Source organism: Stenella coeruleoalba, assembly GCF_951394435.1.
Source record: "Stenella coeruleoalba genome assembly, chromosome: 15".
NCBI classification, from domain to species: domain Eukaryota; kingdom Metazoa; phylum Chordata; class Mammalia; order Artiodactyla; family Delphinidae; genus Stenella; species Stenella coeruleoalba.
In genome coordinates this window covers 50,692,884-50,714,508 of record NC_137161.1, presented here as the reverse complement: position 1 = coordinate 50,714,508, position 21,625 = coordinate 50,692,884, and the positions used below count along the sequence as shown (strand labels likewise).

The 21,625-nt window shown below is 59.4% G+C and overlaps 4 protein-coding genes across 8 annotated transcripts; 1 reads left to right on the top strand and 3 right to left on the bottom strand.

Annotated features, from left to right (window-relative positions):
* Positions 1-2,416: 2,416 nt before the first annotated feature.
* Positions 2,417-5,467, bottom strand: GFER (growth factor, augmenter of liver regeneration). Of its 2 annotated transcripts, none has more exons than XM_079946328.1 (3): positions 4,611-5,467; positions 4,062-4,258; positions 2,417-3,131 (listed from the first exon to the last, which is right to left on the bottom strand). In XM_079946328.1, exons 1-3 carry the CDS (start codon positions 5,346-5,348, stop codon positions 2,978-2,980), a joined length of 1,089 nt encoding a protein of 362 aa, XP_079802454.1. In that variant the 5' UTR covers positions 5,349-5,467; the 3' UTR covers positions 2,417-2,977. The 2 variants fall into 2 exon arrangements, with proteins under 2 accessions (XP_079802454.1, XP_079802453.1); XM_079946327.1 differs by having other exon boundaries at positions 2,417-3,136; positions 4,611-5,463.
* Positions 5,468-7,730: 2,263 nt separating this feature from the next.
* On the top strand, positions 7,731-10,152 carry NOXO1 (NADPH oxidase organizer 1; the record flags this gene model as incomplete). Its single annotated transcript, XM_079945759.1, has 8 exons — positions 7,731-7,796; positions 7,893-7,973; positions 8,154-8,229; positions 8,331-8,508; positions 8,650-8,831; positions 8,931-9,044; positions 9,674-9,791; positions 9,872-10,152. The coding sequence occupies 8 exons, from the start codon at positions 7,731-7,733 to the stop codon at positions 10,137-10,139; spliced, it is 1,083 nt and encodes a 360-aa protein (XP_079801885.1). The 3' UTR covers positions 10,140-10,152.
* Positions 10,153-10,329: 177 nt separating this feature from the next.
* Positions 10,330-16,811, bottom strand: TBL3 (transducin beta like 3). 2 transcript variants are annotated; one of them, XM_079945758.1, is made up of 22 exons: positions 16,637-16,811; positions 15,089-15,140; positions 14,913-15,008; positions 14,779-14,826; positions 14,533-14,674; positions 14,359-14,443; positions 14,103-14,273; positions 13,943-14,018; positions 13,777-13,870; positions 13,510-13,691; positions 13,276-13,417; positions 13,117-13,175; positions 12,930-13,033; positions 12,307-12,454; positions 11,991-12,221; positions 11,847-11,917; positions 11,607-11,763; positions 11,469-11,527; positions 11,113-11,216; positions 10,956-11,027; positions 10,709-10,867; positions 10,330-10,625 (listed from the first exon to the last, which is right to left on the bottom strand). In XM_079945758.1, the coding sequence occupies exons 1-22, from the start codon at positions 16,675-16,677 to the stop codon at positions 10,525-10,527; spliced, it is 2,394 nt and encodes a 797-aa protein (XP_079801884.1). In that variant the 5' UTR covers positions 16,678-16,811; the 3' UTR covers positions 10,330-10,524. The 2 variants fall into 2 exon arrangements, 1 of the variants encoding a protein (XP_079801884.1); XR_013831667.1 differs by lacking the exon at positions 11,469-11,527 and having other exon boundaries at positions 10,499-10,625.
* Positions 16,812-17,391: 580 nt separating this feature from the next.
* On the bottom strand, positions 17,392-21,425 carry RNF151 (ring finger protein 151; the record flags this gene model as incomplete). 3 transcript variants are annotated; one of them, XM_079945405.1, is made up of 4 exons in its annotated part: positions 17,392-18,422; positions 19,192-19,288; positions 19,617-19,762; positions 21,128-21,425. In XM_079945405.1, 3 exons carry the CDS (start codon positions 19,673-19,675, stop codon positions 17,970-17,972), a joined length of 609 nt encoding a protein of 202 aa, XP_079801531.1. In that variant the 3' UTR covers positions 17,392-17,969. The 3 variants fall into 3 exon arrangements, with proteins under 3 accessions (XP_079801531.1, XP_079801530.1, XP_079801529.1); XM_079945404.1 differs by having other exon boundaries at positions 21,177-21,425; XM_079945403.1 differs by lacking the exon at positions 21,128-21,425 and having other exon boundaries at positions 19,617-19,825.
* Positions 21,426-21,625: the final 200 nt, after the last annotated feature.

The window sequence follows — 21,625 nt, the reverse complement described above, 5'->3', positions numbered from 1 at the left end:
TCTGCTGACATATTTAGTTTTGGGCCGAGGAGTGGGGAGAAGCATCAGAGATGGGGAGTTGGAAGAGTGGGTACCTAGCTTCCCAGCACCCCCGCTGGGTCTTCACCACAGATGGCCCAGCTCCAGGTTAGACAAGGTCCCTTCCTGCATGTTCCTTCCAGGCCAGCCTGGCAGGGGCCCAGATGACTCCTGTTTCTGTCTAGGACATTGAGGAAAGTCTGCATTTGTTGAGCATTTACAGTGCCAGGTGTTTCACCACGACCTGTGGAGGCAGGGACTGTTTTACTGCCATTCTTCAGATGGTAAATAGGCAAGTGGGAATTCCCTGGTGGTCCAGTGGTTAGGACTCACGCTTTCACTGCGGAGGGCCCGGGTTTGATCCATGGTCGGGTAACTAGGATCTTGCAAGCTGCACAGTTGGCCAAATTAAAAAAAAAAAAAAAAAAGGGCTCCCCGGTGGCGCAATGGTTTAGAATCCGCCTGCCAATGCAGGGGTCACGGGTTCAAGCCCTGGTCTGGGAAGGGCTCACATGCCACGGAGCAACTAAGCCCGCGAGCCACAACTACTGAAGCCCGTGTGCCTGGAGCCCGTGCTCCACAAGAGAAGCCACTGCAATGAGAAGCCCACGCACTGCAATGATGAATAGCCCCCGCTCACCACAACTAAAAGAAAGCCCGTGCACAGCGAGGACCCAACGCAGCCGTAGATAAATAAAAAATAAATAAATAAATAAATAAATTTAAACGAACAAACAAAAGGCAGACTGGTTGAGTTCCTTCATCACACTTAGAAAGTGAAGAGCTGGGATTCAAATCCAGATCCCTACTGTGCCAGGGCAGGTGTGGCCAGAAGTGCCACCCACTAGTTGACTCCATGACACTGCATCCAATCCTATCACCTCTCCCCTGTCAGTGACAGTTTCCTCTCTGTCTCATGCATCATTCATTTCCCCCTTTTACTTGATCATTTACATCAGTACCTAAACCTGCTCCATTCCTGAGCCCACTTCCCCTCCAGCTATCACTGCTCCCTTTAGTCCCAGGGGCAATGCAGCCACTGCCATCCTGTCCCCATCCTCCTAGAAATACTTGTGATGTCACCCTCTCCTCGTGTTCCACCTACTTCATGGGCCCTTTCTTGTTATCTCTTTCTGGTTCCCTCCTCTTGTTCCATCTGTGACCTTTGAGCCTTAGGGGTCCCAGGGCATGGTCCTGGGGCTCTTCTCCCTGCTCTATGCTCACTGTCTTGGTCTCCATGCTAACAACTTGAGCCAGAATTTTCCCTTGAACTACAGTCCCACTCATCTTAGCCTGGATACCCTGGAAAACAGAATCTGTGGCAAAGTTAAAGAGTTTTATTGGGAGGTGAAACTTTGGGGAAGCCAGAGTTAGGGAAAATGGAAAGTGAGGCAGGGAAGGAGGGAGAGCAAACATGGACGGCGTGCTCCTGAGCTGACCACAACTTTGCTGGCTCCCAGCGCACAGGTGACTCGGGAAAGGCCAGAGACAAGCCCTGTGCTGGGGACGTCCATCTGTAGGAGGAAAGAGCAGTGACTTCTCTGCTGGTTGCTCCCTGCCTCCTATTTCTTTATGTAACCTGGCCCCTTGGGCAGCCCCTGAGGAAGCCAGCACCCCCGTGGGGCCAGTGGGGTAAAGATGCCAAGGAGGCTGTGCCAAAGGTTGGCCCCTGCCCAGGGAGGAGCCGAGACACTATGGGGAGAGGTGAGAGCTGTACAACCACAGGGGTACGGCGCACTGTTGCTGGGCCATTCCAGCTGGGAGCCAGTGCCTGGGAGCAGGTGTGGCTGAGAGGGTGTGTGAAGGCCCAAAACCTGGGTGCAGGTCACCCCCAAACCTGCTCCACTCAACAGCCTTCCACATCTCACTGATACACTGGGCAACTCCCTCCTTCCAGCGGCCAGAACCCCACAGCCACCTTGGGCTCCACCTTCAGAGTGTAGCCAGTGAGGCCTCCCACTCATCCTGGGGCGAGCTTCCCTCTCGGCTGCCACAGGGGTATCTGCCCCCCCTCCTCTCGCCCACACCTGCCTCATTCCAGCTCAACAGCCAGAGGGACCTTTCAAAAGTCACATTTTGCTGTTCCTCTGCTCCAAACCCTCCACTATGTTCCATGGGAGCTGGGTGTTAAAACCACATCCTTGCTGGGGCCTTGAGGACCTCCTGCCATGTGACCTCCCCTCACCTCTCTGATCCTCCCTTGGCTCCAGCAACTCAGCCTCCTTGGTGTTCCTGGAACATCCTGGCCCACCCTTGCCTTGGAACTGCTCCCTCTTCCTAAGGAGCCAGAACCCAGATAGGAGGAAGCAGGAGACCACAGAGGGACGAGGGCAGGCCCTGTCCATCGCTGCAAATCCCAGCACAAAACACACTGAGGCCAGGTCTTCAGTTACTTCTCCAGCATTTTATTTTTGGTCTCAAGCTCCACGGAGCCTCCTCTGACAGGCCTGGGACGGCTCTGTGAGACCATGAGCCAGACAGAAGGCGCACAGCAGAGCTCAGCCCCCAGGCCTCTTTCCTGAAGTGCAAATGGCACACAGCCTCTGCAGCTACTGTCCCTGTTGTACCCCTAGCTGTCCCTAGCTACAAGATGGGGAGACAGTGGCCTGGCCCGGAGGGGCGAGACAGGGGAGCCCAGCCAGGCCTGTCACCTTCCTGTGCGGGGAAGTAGGCAGCAGGGTGTCAAGTGGGCAGGAGGCCAAATCCTAAGGAAGGGACAGCCTAGGCTGCTCCTGCCTCCTTCACCTGCAGCACCACGGGGCACGGGTTGAGGAGGAGGCCATCGGGGTGCCTGCAACGGGTACCCCCACTTACACTCAGAACCTGAGAGGGAAAGGGCTCCACGGGTAGCATCTGGGGACCACCCAACTGAGACAAGGCAGGCTTTGGCTCTGACACGCACTTTAATAAGCCCCACCCTCTCTGGCCAGGCCGCCTACAAGCTCTGGCTGCCCTCTAGTCACAGGAGCCGTCCTTCCAGCCGTCTCGCCAACGCTCGTCCACCAGCGAGCAGTTGAAGTCCGGCTTGCCTAGCTTGCGGTTCACCTCGTTGTGCAGGCGGCATAGCCACTGGGTGAAGCAGGCCCGAGTGCGAGTGTCTGGCTGGTTCCTGCATATCCTGCGTGTGGGGGAGCACAAGGAGAAGGATGGCAGGCAGTGCTCCCACTGTCCCCGCCCCACCAGATCCTTGCCTGCTCAATTCAGGGAGGAGAGCTGGGGCACTGCTGTGAGCTACACCCAGAAGTGCCCTCATGCTCTGAATTCCCAGAAGGGGGCAGACCCTGCAGCAGCAAGGCCTGGTGGACTCCTAGGCCTGCTCAAACCCTCACCTCGGGAGCTTTGCAAACCCTGGCAAGAGCCCTGGGCAAGACATTGAGGCAGAGGTCTCAACTTTACAACCTGGTAACAATCAGGAATCCTCACCCCAGCATCCCTGGCCCCAGGCAGTGTGTGGAAGGGGTGGGGTTGGCATAAAGGCAAAACTGAAAAACAGATCTGTTTCTTAGCACCTGTGGCCCTGCTGCATCAGCTCAGCAAGAGACCTTGTTCTAAATGCCCAGGCTTCAAACAGCAAGGGCTGCCCTGCCCCCCACATCCAGCCCAGAAATGCCATGGGTGCCAAACAACAGTTCTTGGGCTCCCCAGTGAAAAAAAGGTGGCTCCTGGAAGCAACAGCAATGAGTTCCCAAGGTCTTGAAATTGGCAGTTCTGCTCCAGAAGTTAGGCAAAGTGGAGTCCTCCGAAACCTGCCAGAGCCTCCATCAGTGCTAAGCAAGGGATCTTATGAGGGAAGCCCTCCCTGGGAGCATTGTGGCTGCAGGAAGAAGCAGTACCCAGCAGCAGCCCCAAACAGCTTGGCCTTTGAGGAGGAAGAAGATGGCTCAGATGATCCAATCCCTTCTCTGTTGGTGGTCCCTGCTCTCAGCAACCCTCTGCCACCTCTGCATCTTATTTCTCTAGGCTCCCCTTTATGACATCAGCCGGGGGCCCCAGGCTCCAGGTGGGATGCTCTGCTGCCTGCAGACTGTGCAGACACAACTTACCTTTTCCTTATGTCTTCAGCACACTCCTCACACGGGTAAAACTTGGAAAATAAATGTATGAACTGAGCCATATCTTGCTGCTGTTCTGGGGTGGGCAGGTCGGGATAGTAGGCCGCCAGGGTATGGAGGACAGACCAGCTGTGGCGGCCCAGTTCCTCGCGATCCGGAGGACAATCTTCCCTAAACTTGCTGTCCCGCTGCGGAAAGAGGCCGACAAGGGTCAGTTCGGTTTTCCCCAACCAGAAACCTACAAAGCTCCCCTTTTTCCCCCACCAGCCGCAGGTCCGCTGACTGGAGACACAAGTCCTGAGGCCGATCCAGCCCACATGTGGCTAAGAGCCGAAAGGCCTGGGCTACCTTGGCGGCAAGGTTTAGGAACAGCCAAACCCGGGAGGCAAAGTCTCTCAGGCTTAGGGCCTGTGGGAACGCTCGGCCTGGGCCTTGGGAAGTCGGCCCGGGGTGCTTGAGAACAAGGTGTGGGGGCCGGGGCTAGGAGTCAGCAGGGCTCGCGGGCCTCTGAGGGGAGGTGGCGCCCCCCCGCATCTGCACCTTCTGCTGTGTCCGCATCCACGACTTGAAGTCCACGCAGGCCCGGCAGGGCAGCCTCCGGGAGGCGTCCTCGGCGACCTGAGAATCGGAGGCCGGCGCCTGGGATGGCGTCCGGGCCGAAGAGGCGGAATCTCTCCGCCCCGCGCCCCGGCCGCGCGCGTCCGTCACCAGGTCGTCCATCACCTCGGAGCGCGCGCCGCCGGGTAGGAAGGAGAATAGGTTCCCACCGCCGAAACTCCCCCGCTCGCCGGGCGCCGCCATGTTGCCCGCGCAATGCCTGCCGGGCCAGGTCGGCCTCCAGATGGGCTTCCAAGTCGGCCTCCAGGCCAGCGCGCGCGCAGCCGCCAGGGCGCGGCTACAGGAGCCGGGCGCGCGCGCCGCGGGCGCGGGCGCCGGGGCTGAGCCGGGGCCGGGGGTGGGGGCGGGGCCCGGGGCGGTATCCGGCATGGAGGCGGGGCTGGGGGCATTGGTCTGCGGCCGGGAAGCGGCAGAGACAGGGGTCCGGGCTAAGGACGCGTCGGAGACCCGGGTCGGGGTGTGCGCGGAACCGGAGGCCCGAGTCCTGGCCGCGCCCCTGGGCCTCGTTCCACGGCCTGTGCCCGACCTGCGTCGTCCGTGTCTGCGCTCCAGCCTCCTCCAGTAGAAGAGCAGCGTGCTGTGGAAGACGCGCCCTGGCCGTGCCGCGGCCTCGGGCTGCGGCCTCGGCCACGTCCGTGTTACGGTCTTCGATGCCCCCATTGCTCCGCTCTGACCGTCCCGCGTGCCCGCGGCTCTGTGCCCTCAGTTGGGGGAGCGCCCAGCTGGGCCGTGAGCGCACAGAGGGCGTGCTGTTGGTGCTGGGGGTCCACGGGTTCCACTTTGGCGACCGGCGCCATGGCAACGGGCGCCTGGCAACGCGGGGCAGGGCCGTGCCTGCAAAGGAGGAGGTGCGTCTCTGGGCTCCCGCGAGTACCGAGCAGCCTCTCTCCCCCGCCCCCCGCCCCGAATCCTACAGCCTACTTGAAGAGGTTAAACCCACGTCGGGAGTGGCCTCAGGGATACCTCTGCTTCCATATGTACATTAATTCATTCTGCAAATATTTGTGTAGTGCCTAATCTGTTCTAAGCACTGTTCTAGGCACTGGTCTGTGCAAGGAGCAAGATTTGTCCGTCCGTGACCTCCTCAGCTCATAGTCCAGTGGTCAAGACGGAAAAAACAAAACCAAACAAACAAAAAAGAGTCACACTAATAAATGTTCAGGTACAAACTGTGATGGGGGCCATGAACAGGGCATGGTAAATCTGGGAGGCCTCCTTGAGGAGGTGACACTTAGGCAGTGGCCTGAAGGATGAGGAATCAACTGAGGAGGGCAGTCAAGGCCAAGGCAGGAGGGAGGAGGATCTTGGCTACTTGCATGGGCAGAAAGGCCAGTGGGACAGGACCCGGGAAGGGTGGTCGGAGGAGAGATCCAGAGGTGGCCAGGGACCCACCAAGGACATCATCAACTGCCGTGGCAGCTGGGAATTTATTCTGAGGACCCTGGGAAGGTGCTGGGAAGTTTTGGGCAGGGTACCCTGGCCTGATCCCATTTCTGTTTTGCAAAGATTCCTCTGAAGAGTGGATTTCATGGGAGCGTGTGAGGAGCACAGGCTTTGGGGGAGGATGGGGCTGTTGGTAGTTGTCCAGGTGAGAGATGAAGGTAGGGGGTGTCAAGAAAGAAAGAGTGGAAAGGATCTAGGTTGTTGGGGGTGTAGAGCAGGGGCTCTCAGTTGGCATAGGGAGAGGCCTCAGCATCTTTCTAGGTCCCTGGCTGTGAGTAAGCTGGCCCTTCTCCCACTTCTCTCCTCTGTCTTCCAAGGGAGCAGGATCTGTCCCACCCTGTACCCTACCAGGCCAGTGGCCCCCACTGAGATTGGCAAGGTGACAGCTGGGCTGAAGGCACTTTGCAAAAATTAGGCCTATGTCCACAGGTGTTCATTGCCTGGGCCAAGACTAGGGAAGGTTTGAAGGTTTCAGAGAGAGCCACTGGTTGGACAGATACACAAAGGCCTTTTGTCAAGGCCAGAGTGGTTTCCTGGAGGGATGCCATAGAGGCTGACCCCTCCCTCGAGGGCTTGGGGTAGAGGGAGTCTCAACACAGAGCCGGTGGCTCCAACAGGGGGAAGAACCACTGTGTGCCAGGGTTGGATGGGGCTCCAAAAATCTCCCCTATAAGGAAGCAGTCCAGAGATGTGGGGCACCTGGGCACACCACCTGTCTGGGGATTCTAGGGCCTTCCCTTCACCACCCCAGTTAGTGGGGGGATGGTCACTCTTGATCTCAGAGGCTGTGTTTACAACAAACTATGATAAATCATGAATTCAGAGATGGCTCTCAAAACAGTCCTAGTTGCCACTTCCCCCATCCCCCAAGCGCTGGTGACCCTCTTCATCCTGCCCCAAGTCTCTCCACCACAGGGGAACCTATGGGGTAAAACTGTGACGTCCGCCTCTCCCCAACACATAAAGAAAGAAACCCTGACAGTTAATATCCATTTAACACAAATTTCCTCCTCTGTGATTTGGGGACATTATAGAGACCTTTCCTCCAATGTGAGGATTAAGCCAAACAAAGCACTTAAAGCCTTTAACACTGGGTCACTGGTTCCTGATGACGACTGCTGTTAGCTCCCCAGGGAGTTCAAAGAGCCAAAGGGCACACCCGGCAGGTGGCTCTGACTGATCTCAGCACTGCACAGGGTGTGGGAGAGCCGGGAGGTGTGGCCAGGCCTGGCGGCACTTTGATGGCCCTTCCTTCTCCTCCTTCTCCACCCACCGCCAGACTCCAGCAGGAGGGCCTCAGGCCGCAGTCCCAGCCCCAGCCCTTCCACTCTTTCTTTGCTTCTCCTCCCACCCACGGAGCCCTGTGCTCCTGCCCCTCTACAGGCTAGGGGTGCGGTGAGGAAGCTGTGAAGGACCCAGTCACAGGCAGGGAAGTGCAGCAAGGACGTGGCAGGTCTGGGGCATCGCCGGAATTCCAAACCGTCTTCTGGGTACCCGAGCCCTCCCCTCCTCCCCAAGTAGGCAGGGAGGCAGTGGGACGCTTGACCACACCCGACAGACTCCAGAAACCTGTGACGGAGATCTGGGGAAGCCACAGCGATGGCAGGCCCCCGGCACCCGGTGTCTGTGAGCGGGGCAGCTCTGGTACAGACAGACAGGCTCCAGGTCGGGACTGATGGGACCCCTGCCAGCCCCAAGGGGGAGGGAGGGAGTTCCTGGCCTAGCGCCTCCAAGAAGCCCCCAACCTATTTCATCTAACAGACGTTCGCCTTTTCCGTGTGCTGGTCGGATGACAGCGACACCTTTGCACGAAGAAGCTGGGAGGAGTTCAGGAGACTCCATGTGAGTGAGTTTGGAGCCACCCTGACTTCCCCCAACTGCATGACCCACCCGTGACCACCCCGCATTGCCTGCCCTTGTGCCCACTCGGGCTTCCAGCCCCTAAGATCCTGGAAAGGGACCCCCGCCCTCCCAGGGGAACAGTGGGCCCTCGGAGACTGACACGCCCCTTCTCGCCCTCAGAAAACCCTCAAGGAGACTTTTCCAGTGGAGGCGGGTCTGCTGCAGAGATCTGACCGCATTCTCCCCAAGCTTACAGGTCAGGCCAGTAAGGATCCCAGGAGGGGCGGGGGAAGCAGCAGTCTGATGTGGGGAGCCCTGGGGTGTGTGTCTCACGGTCAGTCCCTATCCTGGCCACAGATGCATCGTTGTTGGTGCACTGGGGCCGCACTGGCAGAGGCCTGGCACGCCTGCAGCTGCTGGAGACCTACTCAAGGGCGCTGCTGGCGACAGGGGAGCGTGTGACCCACAGCCCGGTGCTCACTGGCTTCTTTGCACCACAACCCATGGACTTGGAGCCTGTGCTGCCAGCTGGCAGGTGCCTGACCCACCCCCAACTCTCTGCCAGCAGAAACATCTGGAATATGGGGGAGGCGGGGTGGAGGAAGGGCCAATGAGGGGAGGCTTAGAGGCTGAATGGACAGGTGGACATCCCACCTCTCACCTGCACCCTCACCAGCCTGGTGATCCTGCCTGCCCCACAAGAGCCCCTGCCAGGCCCCACGGGCAGCCCTGCCATCCGCAGCCAGGAGGCTCAGAGCCTGCACTGTCTGCAGCCCTTCAGCACCCAGGACACATGGGGCCAGCCCTTCCATGCTCGGGCCCAGGAGGCCCTAGATGTGCTGCTGCGACACCCCTCAGGTGGGCCTGGGTGGGAATCTGGGGACACATCCTTCTGCCCCCTGGGATGCCAGTGGGCCTCAGGAACCAAAACACCCCCTGCCCTTATCTTGGGCACAGGCTGGTGGCTGGTGGCGAATGAGGACCAGCAGATGGCATGGTTTCCTGCTCCCTACTTGGAAGAGGTGGCCCTGGGCCAGGGACGAGATGGGGAATGGTCCCTAGGGAGCAGTGGTGAGACTAACCCTCCTCCCCACACCCACCACCACGGGGCTGTGTTCGGCAAAGCTGAGTCACAAGCAGCACGCAAGCCAGGGGAATGAGGCCTTGGGACGACCAGCGGGTACCAGTGGCCCTGTAGTGTGTGCTTGGTCCCCACAGTGAGGCGGAGCCCCACTGGGTTTTTTTTTTTAATTTAATTTACTTATTTATTATTTTTGGCTGCATTGGGTCTTCGTTGCTGTGCACAGGCTTTCTCTAGTTGCAGCGAGCAGGGGCTACTCTTCCTTGCGGTGCAGAGGTTTCTCATTGCAGTGGCTTCTCTTGTCGTGGAGTACGGGCTCTAGGTGCGCGGGCCTCAGTAGTTGTGGCTCATGGGCTCTAGAGTGCAGGCTCAGGAGCTGTGGCACGTGGGTTTAGTTCCACGGCATGTGGGATCTTCCTGGACCAATGTCCCCTGCATTGGCAGGCAGATTCTTAACCACTGCGATACCAGGGAAGCCCCGCACTGGGTTTTAAAGCGGTCCCTGGTGTCAGCAGAGATCCAGAGGGGAGCCCAGAGGTGGTGATTCAGCAGGAGATGATGCAGGGACTAAGAGGTGGGGCCCTGGCCTCTGTGGTGACCACCAAGGATCCGTTCCCAGGGTACCAGTTCTGTGCTTCCCATTCCTACGAGAGCAGCCAAGCCGATGAGCTGTCTGTGACCACAGGGGCACGCGTGCGTGTGCTGGAAACATCAGACTGTGGTTGGTGGCTGTGCAGGTACGTGGGGTGGGGCTCTGGTGGGCCCAGTCTAACAGAGGCAGGGCCCAGTGCTAACCAAACCCCGCCCTCCCCCACAGGTTCCAAGGCCGTACTGGTCTTCTCCCAGCTGCAATACTGCAGCCTGATGGGCTGGGCACACTCCTCAGTGGACCATGGCTCCACCTCAGGGTAGATGGTGGTGAGGACAGGGAGGGCGAGGCCCAAAGCTCCCCCAAGTCCCCCCAGGCCACGACCCTGCCGCCTACCGTGCCTGCCCGACCATCTCGGAGTGCCATTCAGAGCTGCTGCTGCACCATCACCTGTGAGGCACTGGGGCAGGACCCAGGGTGTCACGGACCCCCTTGAGAGTGTGTGGCATGTTGTGGAGGGCTGCGCTGTGCACCCCACAGCTGGAGCGGCAGGCCAGAGGCTCCAGACCCCAAGGATGGTGGCTGCCAGCCACATCAGCCTCAGGGCTGTGGGATGCGCAGTTGAGGGTGGGACCCCTGGCTGGTGGGGCAAGGAGACTACACTCTCCCTTGTCTTCTGAGTAAAGTTCTCCTGACTGACCCCCACCCAGTGTCTGTGCTGAGGGGCAGGGACTGGGGGATCTTGGGCCAAAGTGTGGGGGCGGGGATGGCTGGTGGGCCCAGCCTCGGGCTGGCCCAGGCAGTGGTCCAGGACCTGGGGTGAGACAAAGCCCAGACAGACACATGCAGCTGAGATAGCAAAGTACGTGTTTTGGTGTGTTTCAGAGGGCCGCGGGGAGGGTGGGCAGCTTCATGTTGTGCCATAGGAAGTCCAGGAAGGTGGCTGCCTGCAGCATCCGGCTGAGCCGTTGAAAGTGCCGCTCTGGGGGAGGACAGCAGGCGATCAGGGTAGGAGGAGTCTGGCTGGACGGCCCCCTGCGCCCACCTGGGGCTGGGTCTACATACCAGTGTAGGGCAGCAGGGCCTCAAGTGAGGCCCGCACACCGTCGTAGGCCAGCAGCTCTTCCGGGGCTTCATGCTGCAGGAGCACGGCCAGCACGGCCTGGGCTTCGTGGCAGTGCCGTGAGTTGGTGTTCCACGTGACACAGAAGCGCAGCAAGGCCTCTGTGGGTGATGGGGACCGTCAGACCTGCCTGCTGGGCCACCCCAGCCTTACTAGGCACCATCCAGCCCTGACCTGCCTGCCCCAGACCTTTCTGGTCTCGCCGCAGTTGGAGCACCGTGGCTTCCAGCTTCTCGCAAGCCTCGGGGTCCCTTTGGATAGCTACGGGAGGAGAGAGGAGACTGAGCCCTGGGGAAGGACCCGAGAGACTACCCCTGCCGCCTGTCTGGCCCGAGGCAGCACTGACCCTGGATGACAGTCAGCACAGTGTGGGGCCGGTCTAGAGAGATGGCCAGGCCCAGCGCCCGCAGGTACCGCTTCTCGTGGAGCAGATTGTCCAGTTCTTGTTGCCTGGTGGGGGAAGGAGGGAACAGGACCACTCGGGGACCTGGCTAGGGCTGAAGGCAGAGCCATCGGGGCTGGCTGAGGAGTCTGCAGCCTGGGCCTGAGCACCCGCTAGGGGTGAGCTGTGTTGCTGCTCCAAGCCTTGGTTTCCCCAAGCTATAGAGAGAAGGGACGCCAATGTGCCCTATTCCAAGGGGCAGGGGTGGTGCTAACACATGGGACTTGCCGTGAGGGGTTGGGTGGAGACCCCCAACTCACTTGACCATCTGCTCCTCTCTCTTGGCCTGCTCCTCTGCCTGCTCCACCTCGGTCACATCCTGGGGTCAGACTGGGGTCAGACTGGCACACCCACGCTGTCCTGCCCACTGTCCCCCCACCCCACCCCAGGCCACACACCTTCCAGAGAATGACGCAAGAGTCGCTGGCGCCGGTGAGGGCATGGTCATCCAGCCGGCTGCAGTGCAGACCCCAGACCTTGTCCTCGTGGGCGTCCAGCGTCCTCACACACTCATTGTTCTTGATGGTCCAAAGCTTCACAAGCCCATCAGAGCCACTGTGTTCAGGATTGGGAGGGGGCTCAGCCCTGGGGCCTGCCCCTAGCTCACCCCTAACCCTGCCCCGCCCTCACCCACTCACCTGGACAGCAGCTGTGTGCCGCGGCTCACAAATGCCACCTTCAGCACAGAAGCATCATGTCCCTCGAACGTCTGCAGGGTGGGGAGAGGGGAGGTGTGAGGTGTCACCAGGTAGGGGGCCAGGCCTGGGCTGAGGGAGGCTTACCTTGAGGCAGCTGAAATCCTGCAGTGCCCAGAGCTTGACAGTGCCATCGGCCGAGGCCGTAGCCAACACCTGGTCCATGGGCGAGAATTGGACACACCAGAGGCCACGCCGGTGGCCCGAGAAGACGCCCAGCAACTGGCACTGTGGCAGGGCCCAGAGTTTGGCCGTGCGGTCCTGTGACCCCGTGGCCAGCAGCTTGTCGTTGGGGGCGATGGCCACACTGTTGATGTCCTGGTGGTGGGAGCAGACAGCAGCTCAGATCCCCATCCCAGCAAGGGCCCTGCTACGACCCCACCTGTGTGCTGCGTGCGGTCACCTTGTCGTGGCAGTGCTGCGTGGCCTGGGCCTGTAGGAGGACAGGTCCACCATCGGGGCCTGTGCTCTTGGATGACAGGGCTTCAGGGAGGGGCCACAGCTTCACAGTGCAGTCCTGGCTGCCCGTCACCAGGAAGGTCTCCTTCAGCCTGAGGCCCGATTTGGGGGAGGGGGAGACACCTGCTGAGCCCTGGCCAGCCCTGTCTGCAGCGCACCACAGCTCAGGCCTGTCAGACCTTGGTCCAAACCAGAAAGACTGTCCCGGAATGTGAACTAATGTGCCACCGCCTTAACACCTCTGGGACCACCTGCTTCCACTCGAGTCTGCACTGTGTGCCCTCAGTGCTGTCAAACTTGGGGACTTGGTCCCAACAATGGGAGCCCCAGGCCTAAAAAGCACCCTCTCCCCCTAGAAGCTGCTTAGTGTCATTGTCCCTGGTCTACCACCCCTCCCCTTTTATCCACACAACCTTAAGATCACTTCTTAGGAACCTCCTACAGTAGCATCTGAGGATGCCCCAGCCCCTGTTCTCTAGTCCACATTCCTAGGCTGGAGACTCAGAGAGCAAGGCAAAACCCGCCTCTGCCTCCGTGACACCCCGGACCCCAGCCCTGAACCACTACCTTGAGCAACAAATGGTGCCCACGCTGTGTGTGTGTCCAGAGCCCTGAGCCACACAGGCCACCTCGCCTGCCTTGTTCATCCTCCAGACGCAGATGCTCTGATCCTGGGGATGGGATGGGTGAGGAGAGGCTGGGCTGGGCTTCCTGACCCAGGACCCTGTCCCCCGCACCTCTCGTGGTGCTTCACCTTGGCACAGCTAACGAAGAGCCACCCCTTCCGGAACACATCTAGGGCCAGGACAATATCTAGAAAAAGGTGGAGAAGAAATGGCTAGAGAACAGCTATGGCAAGGCGGGGCAATCCAGTCCTGGGTGAAGTTCGGGGGCGCTGGCCTGGCGCCCTCACCTGTGTGGCCGTGGAGAATCTGGCAGGCGGACGTCTGCAGCTCAAACACTTTCAGGCAGGGGCTGTTAGAGGCCACCACAACGTGGGAGTCCTTGGGCCCGAGGAACCGGACGTCCAACACCTCCTCACTGTAGCCGGCAAACTGTAGGGGCAGGAGGGACACAGGCCAGGGCCTGTGTGAGTGGAGGGCTGGCATCCTGGGCTGTGGGCCGAGCAGCGGCAGTGCTTGCTCACCTGTTTCTGCAGCTGCAGGGAGCGGGCCTCATAGAGAAGCAGGTTGTGGTCAGCAGTGACGCTGAGGAGCAGGCCAGCGGCTCGGGCCAGGGTGCAGTGGGTCAGCTCCCGCCCGGGACCTGGCAGCTGCCGTTGTGCATGGACACACTGCCCAGAGGCCGCCTCCCACACGCGCAGTGTGCCTGTGTGGGGACAAGGGCCGCTGGGACTCACGGGTCCACAGGCCTCCATTACCCCTGCTGCCCGCCCTGGCCTGGCCCCACCCACCTTGGTCGCCAGCTGTCAGGAAGTGCAGGCCCGCAGACTTCACACCCAGCTCCGGCGCCGGCTCCTCTGGCAACAGAACTGCAGCCTCCACACTCTGAGGACGAGCAGGTCAGAGGTGGCAGCCCCGCACCCCACCCCGCCCCACTCAATGGCCCTGGCGCCCCACCTCAAACACCGGCACGGTCCTTGTGGCCTGGAGGCTCTGCAGGTCCCAAACAATGCAGATCTTGTCACGGCCTGAGCTGGGGGGAAACAGCCACCTCAGTTCCCAAGTCTCAGCTGTGGCCGTCCCTTTCCTGCCAAGGCCTGGGTAGCTGGCTACTGACCTGAGCATGGTGTGACCATCGGCACTGAAAGTCAGAGAAGTGACAGCGCTGTAGTGGGCAGTCAGCATGGCCAGGCACGACCGGTCCTGCAGCGACCACACGCGGATGCTGGTGTCTGCGGCTGAGGAGAATAGGAGCAGGCGTGCGGGGTCCGGGTGGAAGGCCACCAAACTGCAGGCAGGTGGAGTGGGGCTGGTGAGCTATGCCACCCTGACTGTGACGCCCCACCCACCCGCCCTCCGCCACCCCTACTCACTGTATGACACCCGGTGAGCCCCGAAAGTGGTGTGTCCCATAGTGCTGCACGACATCCCAGACACGCACAGCCCCATCACAGCCGCCTGTGGGAATGTATTCGAGGTGCAGGGGCTGTATGCCCAAAGCCCCCTGCCTGGCTCTAGCTGCTCCCTCTACCCAGCCGGGGTCCTACCTGTGGCTAACAGCGTGGAGGTGGGGTCAAAGGCCATGGTGGCCACAGGGGCTGTGTGTATTGCCTTCCACAGGCGGGTGATGCTGCCCTCTTGCCAGGCCCACTGAGCCAGCAGCAGTGCCCGGCTGGCTGTCACCAGCACCTGGGGGAGCACGCAGTTCAGCTGGGGGCAGAGGCATGGACGCCATCCTCATCAACTCTGGTTGGGAGGTACCGGAGCCCACCTCTTGTCCCGGTCCCATATACCTTGTCATCGGGGCTGAGATCAAAGGCAGTGATGTCCTCCTGGTCCTCCTGGGGCGAGAGTGAATGCACAGGGTGCCATGAGAATAGGCTGCCCCCCACACCAGCCCCTTACCCTGACCCTCCCCCGCCCTCACCTGCTCCAGGCTCTGCAGCATAGTCCCCGAGGCCACATCCAGGATGTTGACTCTGGTGCCACAGACACAGAAGAGGTGCTGCCCAGTCTGATCCAGCTAGTGACAAAGGAGTCTCAGTCAAGGTAACACTTTTCAGCCCCTGCCTGCCCCACCACTCTGCTCCCCTAGGCCAGTACCTGCACCTTCCCGCCCTTGTAGAAAGGCTCGATCTTGCGCTCGACAGCATAGCTAGAGGAGAGACGGGGAGAGAGTGAACCACCCACCCCTTGGTCCTCAGTGCCCAGCCCTGCGCTAGATGCTCCCCTAGAGATCAACCCAATAGGGCCCTGCCCTTGAGGAGTTCCTGGGTAGCAGCAGGGATGCAGGAAGCATGAGAGAGGAAGAGTGATGAGCTCTTCTACTGTTCCTTTCTTTAACTCTCAGCTGTACTGTGAGATGGGTACCCCCATGTTACAGAAGATTTGGGACCCTGGGCTGGTCCGTGATCCACACGGGTCCCAGGGCAGTCCAAGTCTTCCCAGACTCCCCGGTATGGAGGAAGCCAGGCCTTGGGGGCCCCCTGCTGGCCATGAGAGACAAGGCTTGGGTACCAGCCCAGAGCAACATCCTCTTCAACATCCTCAACACTTTCATTCCTGAGGTCCAGCCTGCCCCTTCCCCAAGCCCGGCTCCTTCCTCCATCTCATTCTCTGAGCAGATTCTCATTTCAGCAAAAGTGTCAGGCTGTCCTCTCTCCTCCCTCTTGGCTACTTCCATGCTGGTCCAAGCCACTGCACTCTCCTCTCCGGGGAGCTGCTCCAGCCTCTTCATTTGGTCCCTATCACTCTCTCAAACCCTGCTCCCAGAGAGGCCTTCTAGAACATAACTCTGTTCATGTCATCACCCTGCCTTAAAGTCCTCTGCTCTCCTTACACGTTTACGAGACCCTGCCTCGAGGGGTGTCTCCTGACTCTTTGTGTTCACATGGGCTGTTCCCTGTATGTGGCCCGGGTCTCTCTTCCCGAATTTCAAAGGTGCCTGGATGACTCCGCTGGAGGAAGCCTGACAGCCAAGATGAAACGGAGCCCCCCTGAACCCACTCGACCATCCAACAGATGGTCTCGGCATCAGGGCTACCCCTTGCTAATGCGTGTCACAGGTCCTGATAGAAACGATTTGCTTAATATGTTTATCCCACCAGACTGCTGCACAGGGCGAGGCTGAGTGTGTCTGGTCCCGGGCACTAAGCACTCAGATGTTCAGCATAAGTTTGGGGGTTGAAAAAGCACGGGATTGAGAGCTTCCTGGCCACGGAGGACCAGCCCATCTCCTGACCTCTCTTCCTGCTGCTCCCCGGAGAAGAGGGACAGCAGATGAAACCCCCCAGGCCGCCTGCCCCAGAGGTGGTTCTTCTCCTGCTACCTGAGCGCTGGGGAGTCCCGCTCCCGTCCAGGACCAGCCTCGACCTGTGCTCAGTTCGCCCCTTCCTCCCTCTCTCGGATTTCTTGTCCCCCTCCCCCTCTCCAAACCGGCTCCAAGTTTAAGTAGCGGAAGCCAGCTGCACCCGGTGGGACTCCAGTGCCCGCCCTCCGAGAGCAGTCAGTGCCGGCTCTCCCGCGAGGACTCCGCGGGCCTGTCCGTATCCAGCCCTCACCCCCTCCCCAAATGGGTGCAGGACCCACGCCAGGCGCCTTCGCTACTCCGGCAGCGAAGCCGGCTCCCTCCCCGGCGGAGCCCCGGCTCACTTGGACTTGAAGCGGCCCACTCCGGCTGCCGCCTCCGCCATGTCGCCGCTGCCGCCGCCGCCGCCGCCGCGTGAGGGAGACCTGGGCGCGACACCACACTGTCGGCGCCGGGGGATGGCGTCACCGCCGGCAACTAATGTGACGTCACCAGCGCTGCGGCCTCGGCGACATCTTTGCTGAGGGCAGCGGAGCGGCGTCAGGAAGCGGAAGATGGCAGAGGTGTTTCCGGCCTTGAGGGCGGGCTGTAGAACAACGTGGAAGCGGCTGGGGTCGACTGGCAGTGTGCTGGGGTCTCTAGCTGCCTGTCGTTTTACTGGACTTTTTTTTTTTTTTTTTTTTTTGCGGTACGCGGGCCTCTCACGTTGCGGGGCACAGGCTCCGGACGCGCAGGCTCAGCGGCCATGGCTCACGGGCCCAGCCGTTCCGCGGCACGTGGGATCTTCCTCCGGGACACGAACCGTGTCCCCTGCATCGGCAGGCGGGCTCTCAACCACTGCGCCACCAGGGAAGCCCTTACTGGACATTTAAAAAGCTATTCGGGAATGTACCTGGTGGCTCAGTGGTTAAGAATCCGCCTACTACTGCAGGGGATATGAGTTCGAACCCTGGTCCAGGAAGATCCCACATGCTGCAGACCAACTAAAGTTAAACCCCTGCGCCTCAACTACTGAGCCTGCGCTCTAGAGCCCGCAAGCCATAACTACGGAAACCTGTGCGTCTAGAGCCCGTGCTCTCCAACAAGAGAAGCCACTGCAATGAGGCGCCCACTTACCGCAAGAAGAGTAGACCCGGCTCGCCGCAGCAAAAGGCCGTGCGCATCTTTATTTATAAATAAATAAATGTATTAAAAAAAAGCAAAAAAGGTATTCGTAGGAAATGTTTACTAAAGTAATCCCAAGACTCCTGCCCCCTTGGCATTCTGGGATTTGGGGCAAGAGTGGTCAGGTGTGGTGAGTTAGCAGATACAGCCTGTGAACCGGGCGCTGCCTTAGGGCTTCCAGTATAGTATGAGAAATAACGCAGGTAAATTAATAAGTCAGGTGATTTCAGAGTCGTTCAAATATTGATTGAGCACATTCCACGTGCAAAGCAGTGTTCTAGGCACTTGGGAGACACCACAGAAGCCGGTGAGCCAGTGTGAAGAACTAGTGGGAAAGACCTTGGAAAGGTTCAGGTAAACAGGCCAAGATGTCCCTTTCAGATGAGGTGAGTAATGCCTGGAGGGGAAGGCGTGAGGCCAGCAAGCACAGCGGTGGTGAGGCGGCCAGGCCGGGGCTCTGCGTTTATTTACTCTCCTATTTACAAGGTAGCTTGGCCCTGGGCCCCCCACATCTCAGCCCCAATGCTGCCTTCTGGGGGGGGCCTCAGTCTCCTCTTGCGGGGCGCCCAAGAGCAGGGCGTCATCTTCCTCCAGTAACTCTCCGAGCTGGGCCAGCTGCCGGCGGATGTGGTTGGCAGACCGGTACACCTTGCGCATGCGCCGTAGCAGGCACAGCACCAGGGTCCGGCTGCGCTCCTGGCGCTGGCACCAGGCCTTGCGCAGCTCACGGTAGCAGTTGTGGCTTGCGCGTTCGGCCGGGCCCAGGGTGGCCCCGCAGCCCAGGGGGCAGCGCTGATGGGCACCATGCTGGCAATTCTGCCGGTGCTCAGCCAGGTTCCCACGAGGCACCCGCGACGTGCACCCCTCATTGGGACAGGCCATCAGCTCGAAAGGGCATGAGTCCTGGTGCCCCTTCCGATGGGCCAGGGGGCACGTCACCAGGCAGCCAGCTTCGGCGTTCTTGCACTGGGGGTGGAGGAGAGCATCGTGTGAGCCAAACCAGGTGAGGCACTGCCAGCCATGAGCCGGCTGCCCCCCATAGAATCCCCCATCCATGGCATTCCACTGAGCAGGAACCACTGAACTGGGAGCCTCCCAAGCTCTTATGTACCACTGGCTTGGTGGAGAGAGGGAAACAGTGGAGCAAATGCTTGGAGGTGGGAAAAATCTAAATCTCTGAGAGGAGGGGGACAGGACCTGAGGTTTAGAGAACAGGGAGTTACATGGTTGGGTTGGTCGGGTGGATTGTTTGTATGCCAGGTTTTTTTTTTTTTTTTTTGGTTCCACTGTGTGGCTTGTGGGATCTTAGTTCCCTGACCAGGGATTGAACCTGAGCCATGGCAGTGAAAGCACTGAATCCTAACCACTAGACCATGAGGGAACTGCCCAGTCAGGTTTTTAAAAAAAAAATCTAAATTTCTCCATCTATAAAACTATGGGGCTGGAGAGTAATGGGCAGCACAACAGACACTCCATTCTCTATAATCCCCATTTTACAGCTGGGGCTCCTGGGGCTCAGAAAGGTTAGGTAACATGCCCAAAGTCACACAGCAAGTAAGTGGTAGAGAAGTGACTCAAATTCAGCCAAGTCTGATGACCTCAAGGAGGGCAGTCTGTTGGTATAGAAACCCTCAGTTCTGAGGATGGGATTCTTTTCAACCTCTCTCCTGGCTCTGCTCCCCACCCCTACAGGGGTGAGGAGGGTAGGGGGGTGGGAGTGGGTGTTTTGAGCTACCTTGACTTCCAGGCGGCCAATGAGCTTCCGGAGTTTATTCACATGGACCATCTTTTTCTGTTTCACCTCTTTCCTGCAGCACGGACAGGTCTTCTGCCTAGGAGACATGAGTGGGGGTGATTATTGGGAGTGGGAGGAGAGCAAGTGGCAGCAACATGCCTCCCCTGGTGGTCCCTCCTTCTCTTTAGCTGGAAGAGACATAAGAGGGCATTATAGGGAGCTCTCAGCTCTGAGGCTGGGGCTAAGGGTTGCAGATACCACAGGGTGACCAGACTCACATAAATTAGTGTCCCAGGAGATTTGGCAGCTGAACTTTATGGCCGTCATGACCCAGTGCTTGGCTGACCTTCCTCTCTGTTCTGGGCCCCAGGAATGGCTCCCAGCCCCACCCCTGCCCTCCCAGCCTTTTGGGTGCCCAGTAGCACCTGGCTAGCCACGGGAGGATGCACCTCTTGCAGAAGATGTGGCTGCATGGCAACCTCATCGGCCTCTTGAGAACTCCATGGCAGACAGAGCACAGGAAGTTGCAGTCGGGAGGGCTGGTGAAGAGGTTGAGATCATACCCGCCACTCTGCAAAGGCCAGGACAGCATTAGGGCCTGGCTGGGACCAGGATCTGGCTCCCCACTCCACATGCCCAGAGAAGGACCCCAGGAAGCTTTGGGTGGGAGGTGGGCCACATGAGAGCCCCAAGTGGAGGGCTGGGTTAGCACCCACTATGAGGCGACAGTGGGGAGGGTCAAGACCCCCCATGACTACCAACCTCCAGCTGTAGAAGCTGGCCTTGGCCTGGAGTTAACACCTGCCCAGAGGGACTTCCCTGATGGCGCAGTGAATAAGAATCTGTGCTCCCAATGTAGGGGGCCCGGGTTTGATCCCTGGTCAGGGAACTAGATCTCACATGCATACTGCAACTAAGAGTTCTCAAGCCTCAACTAAGTAGCCCGTGAGCTGCAACTAAGACCCAGTGCAACCAAATAAATAAATACTATTTTTTTTAAAAAAAGACTTGGCCAGAGCCCTCTGAAAGGTTTCCGTGTCCTATTTGGGAGCTTGTACCCCACTGTGCACATCATCTTAGTGAGGAATGGGGTCCAGCTCTGGACAGGTCTAAATGCTCACCATGATCTCTGGATGGCAGCTCCACTGACCGCTGGGGCTCAGGAGCCTCCATTTCATAGCAGGAGCAGGCCGACATCACAGTGGCATTGTCCAGCTCAGGCCAATCACAGCCCTGGCCCAGGGCACCACCTGGCTCTTGCTCCCCTCTCAAGAGTCACAGGGCACCCCAGAGCCGGGATAGGTCTCTGGAGCCCCTGCCTTGCCTCTGCCTTGGGGGTGGCTGACAGCCATCTTCAAATAGCATTAAGGCTGGAACCAAGCTTCCAGGGGCTATTTCCTCAAAGCTGAGGCTCCAGCAGGAGCGCAGGGACTGTTCCCCTCTCCTTCCTCAAATAGGCTGCCCAGGTGGCCAGATCCCCAAGAGCTCAGGGGGCTTTAGACATTGACTCATCATCAGGTCTCTTAGGATCAGAGACCTATGGAGCTAGCTCCAGGGTACAAACCAGGAGTGAGGACCAGATTTCCGTGGTACTGCAGCAGGAGCCTAGCATGTGGGAGAGCCTCCCAGAGCAGGTAGGCTGACCACCTGGGTAGGCCTATGAGGAAAGGTGTGGGGAAACCAATTTCCATGTGTGAGGCACAGAACAGAGAACTGCAGTTTCAATACCACTGAGTGTTGAGCTCATCAAATCCTAAAGACCCTAACCCTTTCCTGAGAGCAATAGGGAGCCACTGCAAGCCTCTGAGCTGCAAGTCTTACCCTCCCACCCTTGTTAGTGTTTTGCTGATCCAGCCTGACTCACCTCAAGCTCAAGGTACTTTACATGCTGATGTAGAAGATACGGGGTATGGGTAGAAATAATATGGTTTCAAACCTGGCTTTGCCGCTTTTAGAGGGTGGGATCTTAGAAATCACTTGCCAACCTTCAAGACCGGGTTCTACCCCTGCGTGGCATCCAAAGCAGAGTTGAGCTGGCCAGGAAGGTGTCCCACAAAGGTCTCCCTCCACAGCACACCTCGGTTCCCACGTCAGCAGATGCGTTTTCCAGGATGGTAGTCGGGGGTTCAAGAACACCCACACACGGATGAATCAGATCAACAGCTTTATTGAAAAACGAAAGCAGAGCCCCCCCTTCCCCCCCCGGTCATGGCGGCGTCGGCCTCAGGCTCTGAGCATCCAGGCATCCTAAGGGTAGAAGACGAGATCAGGGATCAGGTACCAGAGTCCGGAACATGAGAGCAGCCGCAACCGGGCCCGGAGCGGCGGCGCGTGTCGGGGCCTGGGTTTCACCTCCCCACACGGAAGAGCGGGCGGTGAGCTGAGGCCCCCGGTGGCTCTGGGCGCCGAGTCTCACCTGCGGCCACGGCCAAAG

Bases quoted from the DNA above. Each gene is read 5' to 3' on its own strand.
- GFER (XM_079946327.1), bottom strand. From the start codon at position 5,348: ATGGGGGCATCGAAGACCGTAACACGGACGTGGCCGAGGCCGCAGCCC. The intron at 4,259-4,610 runs GTGCAGATGCGG...CTCTTTCCGCAG, and splicing joins GGATGCGGACACAGCAGAAG to CGGGACAGCAAGTTTAGGGA. The intron at 3,137-4,061 runs GTAAGTTGTGTC...CCCCACACGCAG, and splicing joins GCTGAAGACATAAGGAAAAG to GATATGCAGGAACCAGCCAG.
- TBL3 (XM_079945758.1), bottom strand. From the start codon at position 16,677: ATGGCGGAGGCGGCAGCCGGAGTGGGCCGCTTCAAGTCCAA. The intron at 15,009-15,088 runs GTACTGGCCTAG...CTTTGTCACTAG, and splicing joins ACAAGGGCGGGAAGGTGCAG to CTGGATCAGACTGGGCAGCA. The intron at 11,217-11,468 runs GTGAGTTGGGGG...TTCCCCCACCAG, and splicing joins AGAGAGGAGCAGATGGTCAA to GCAACAAGAACTGGACAATC.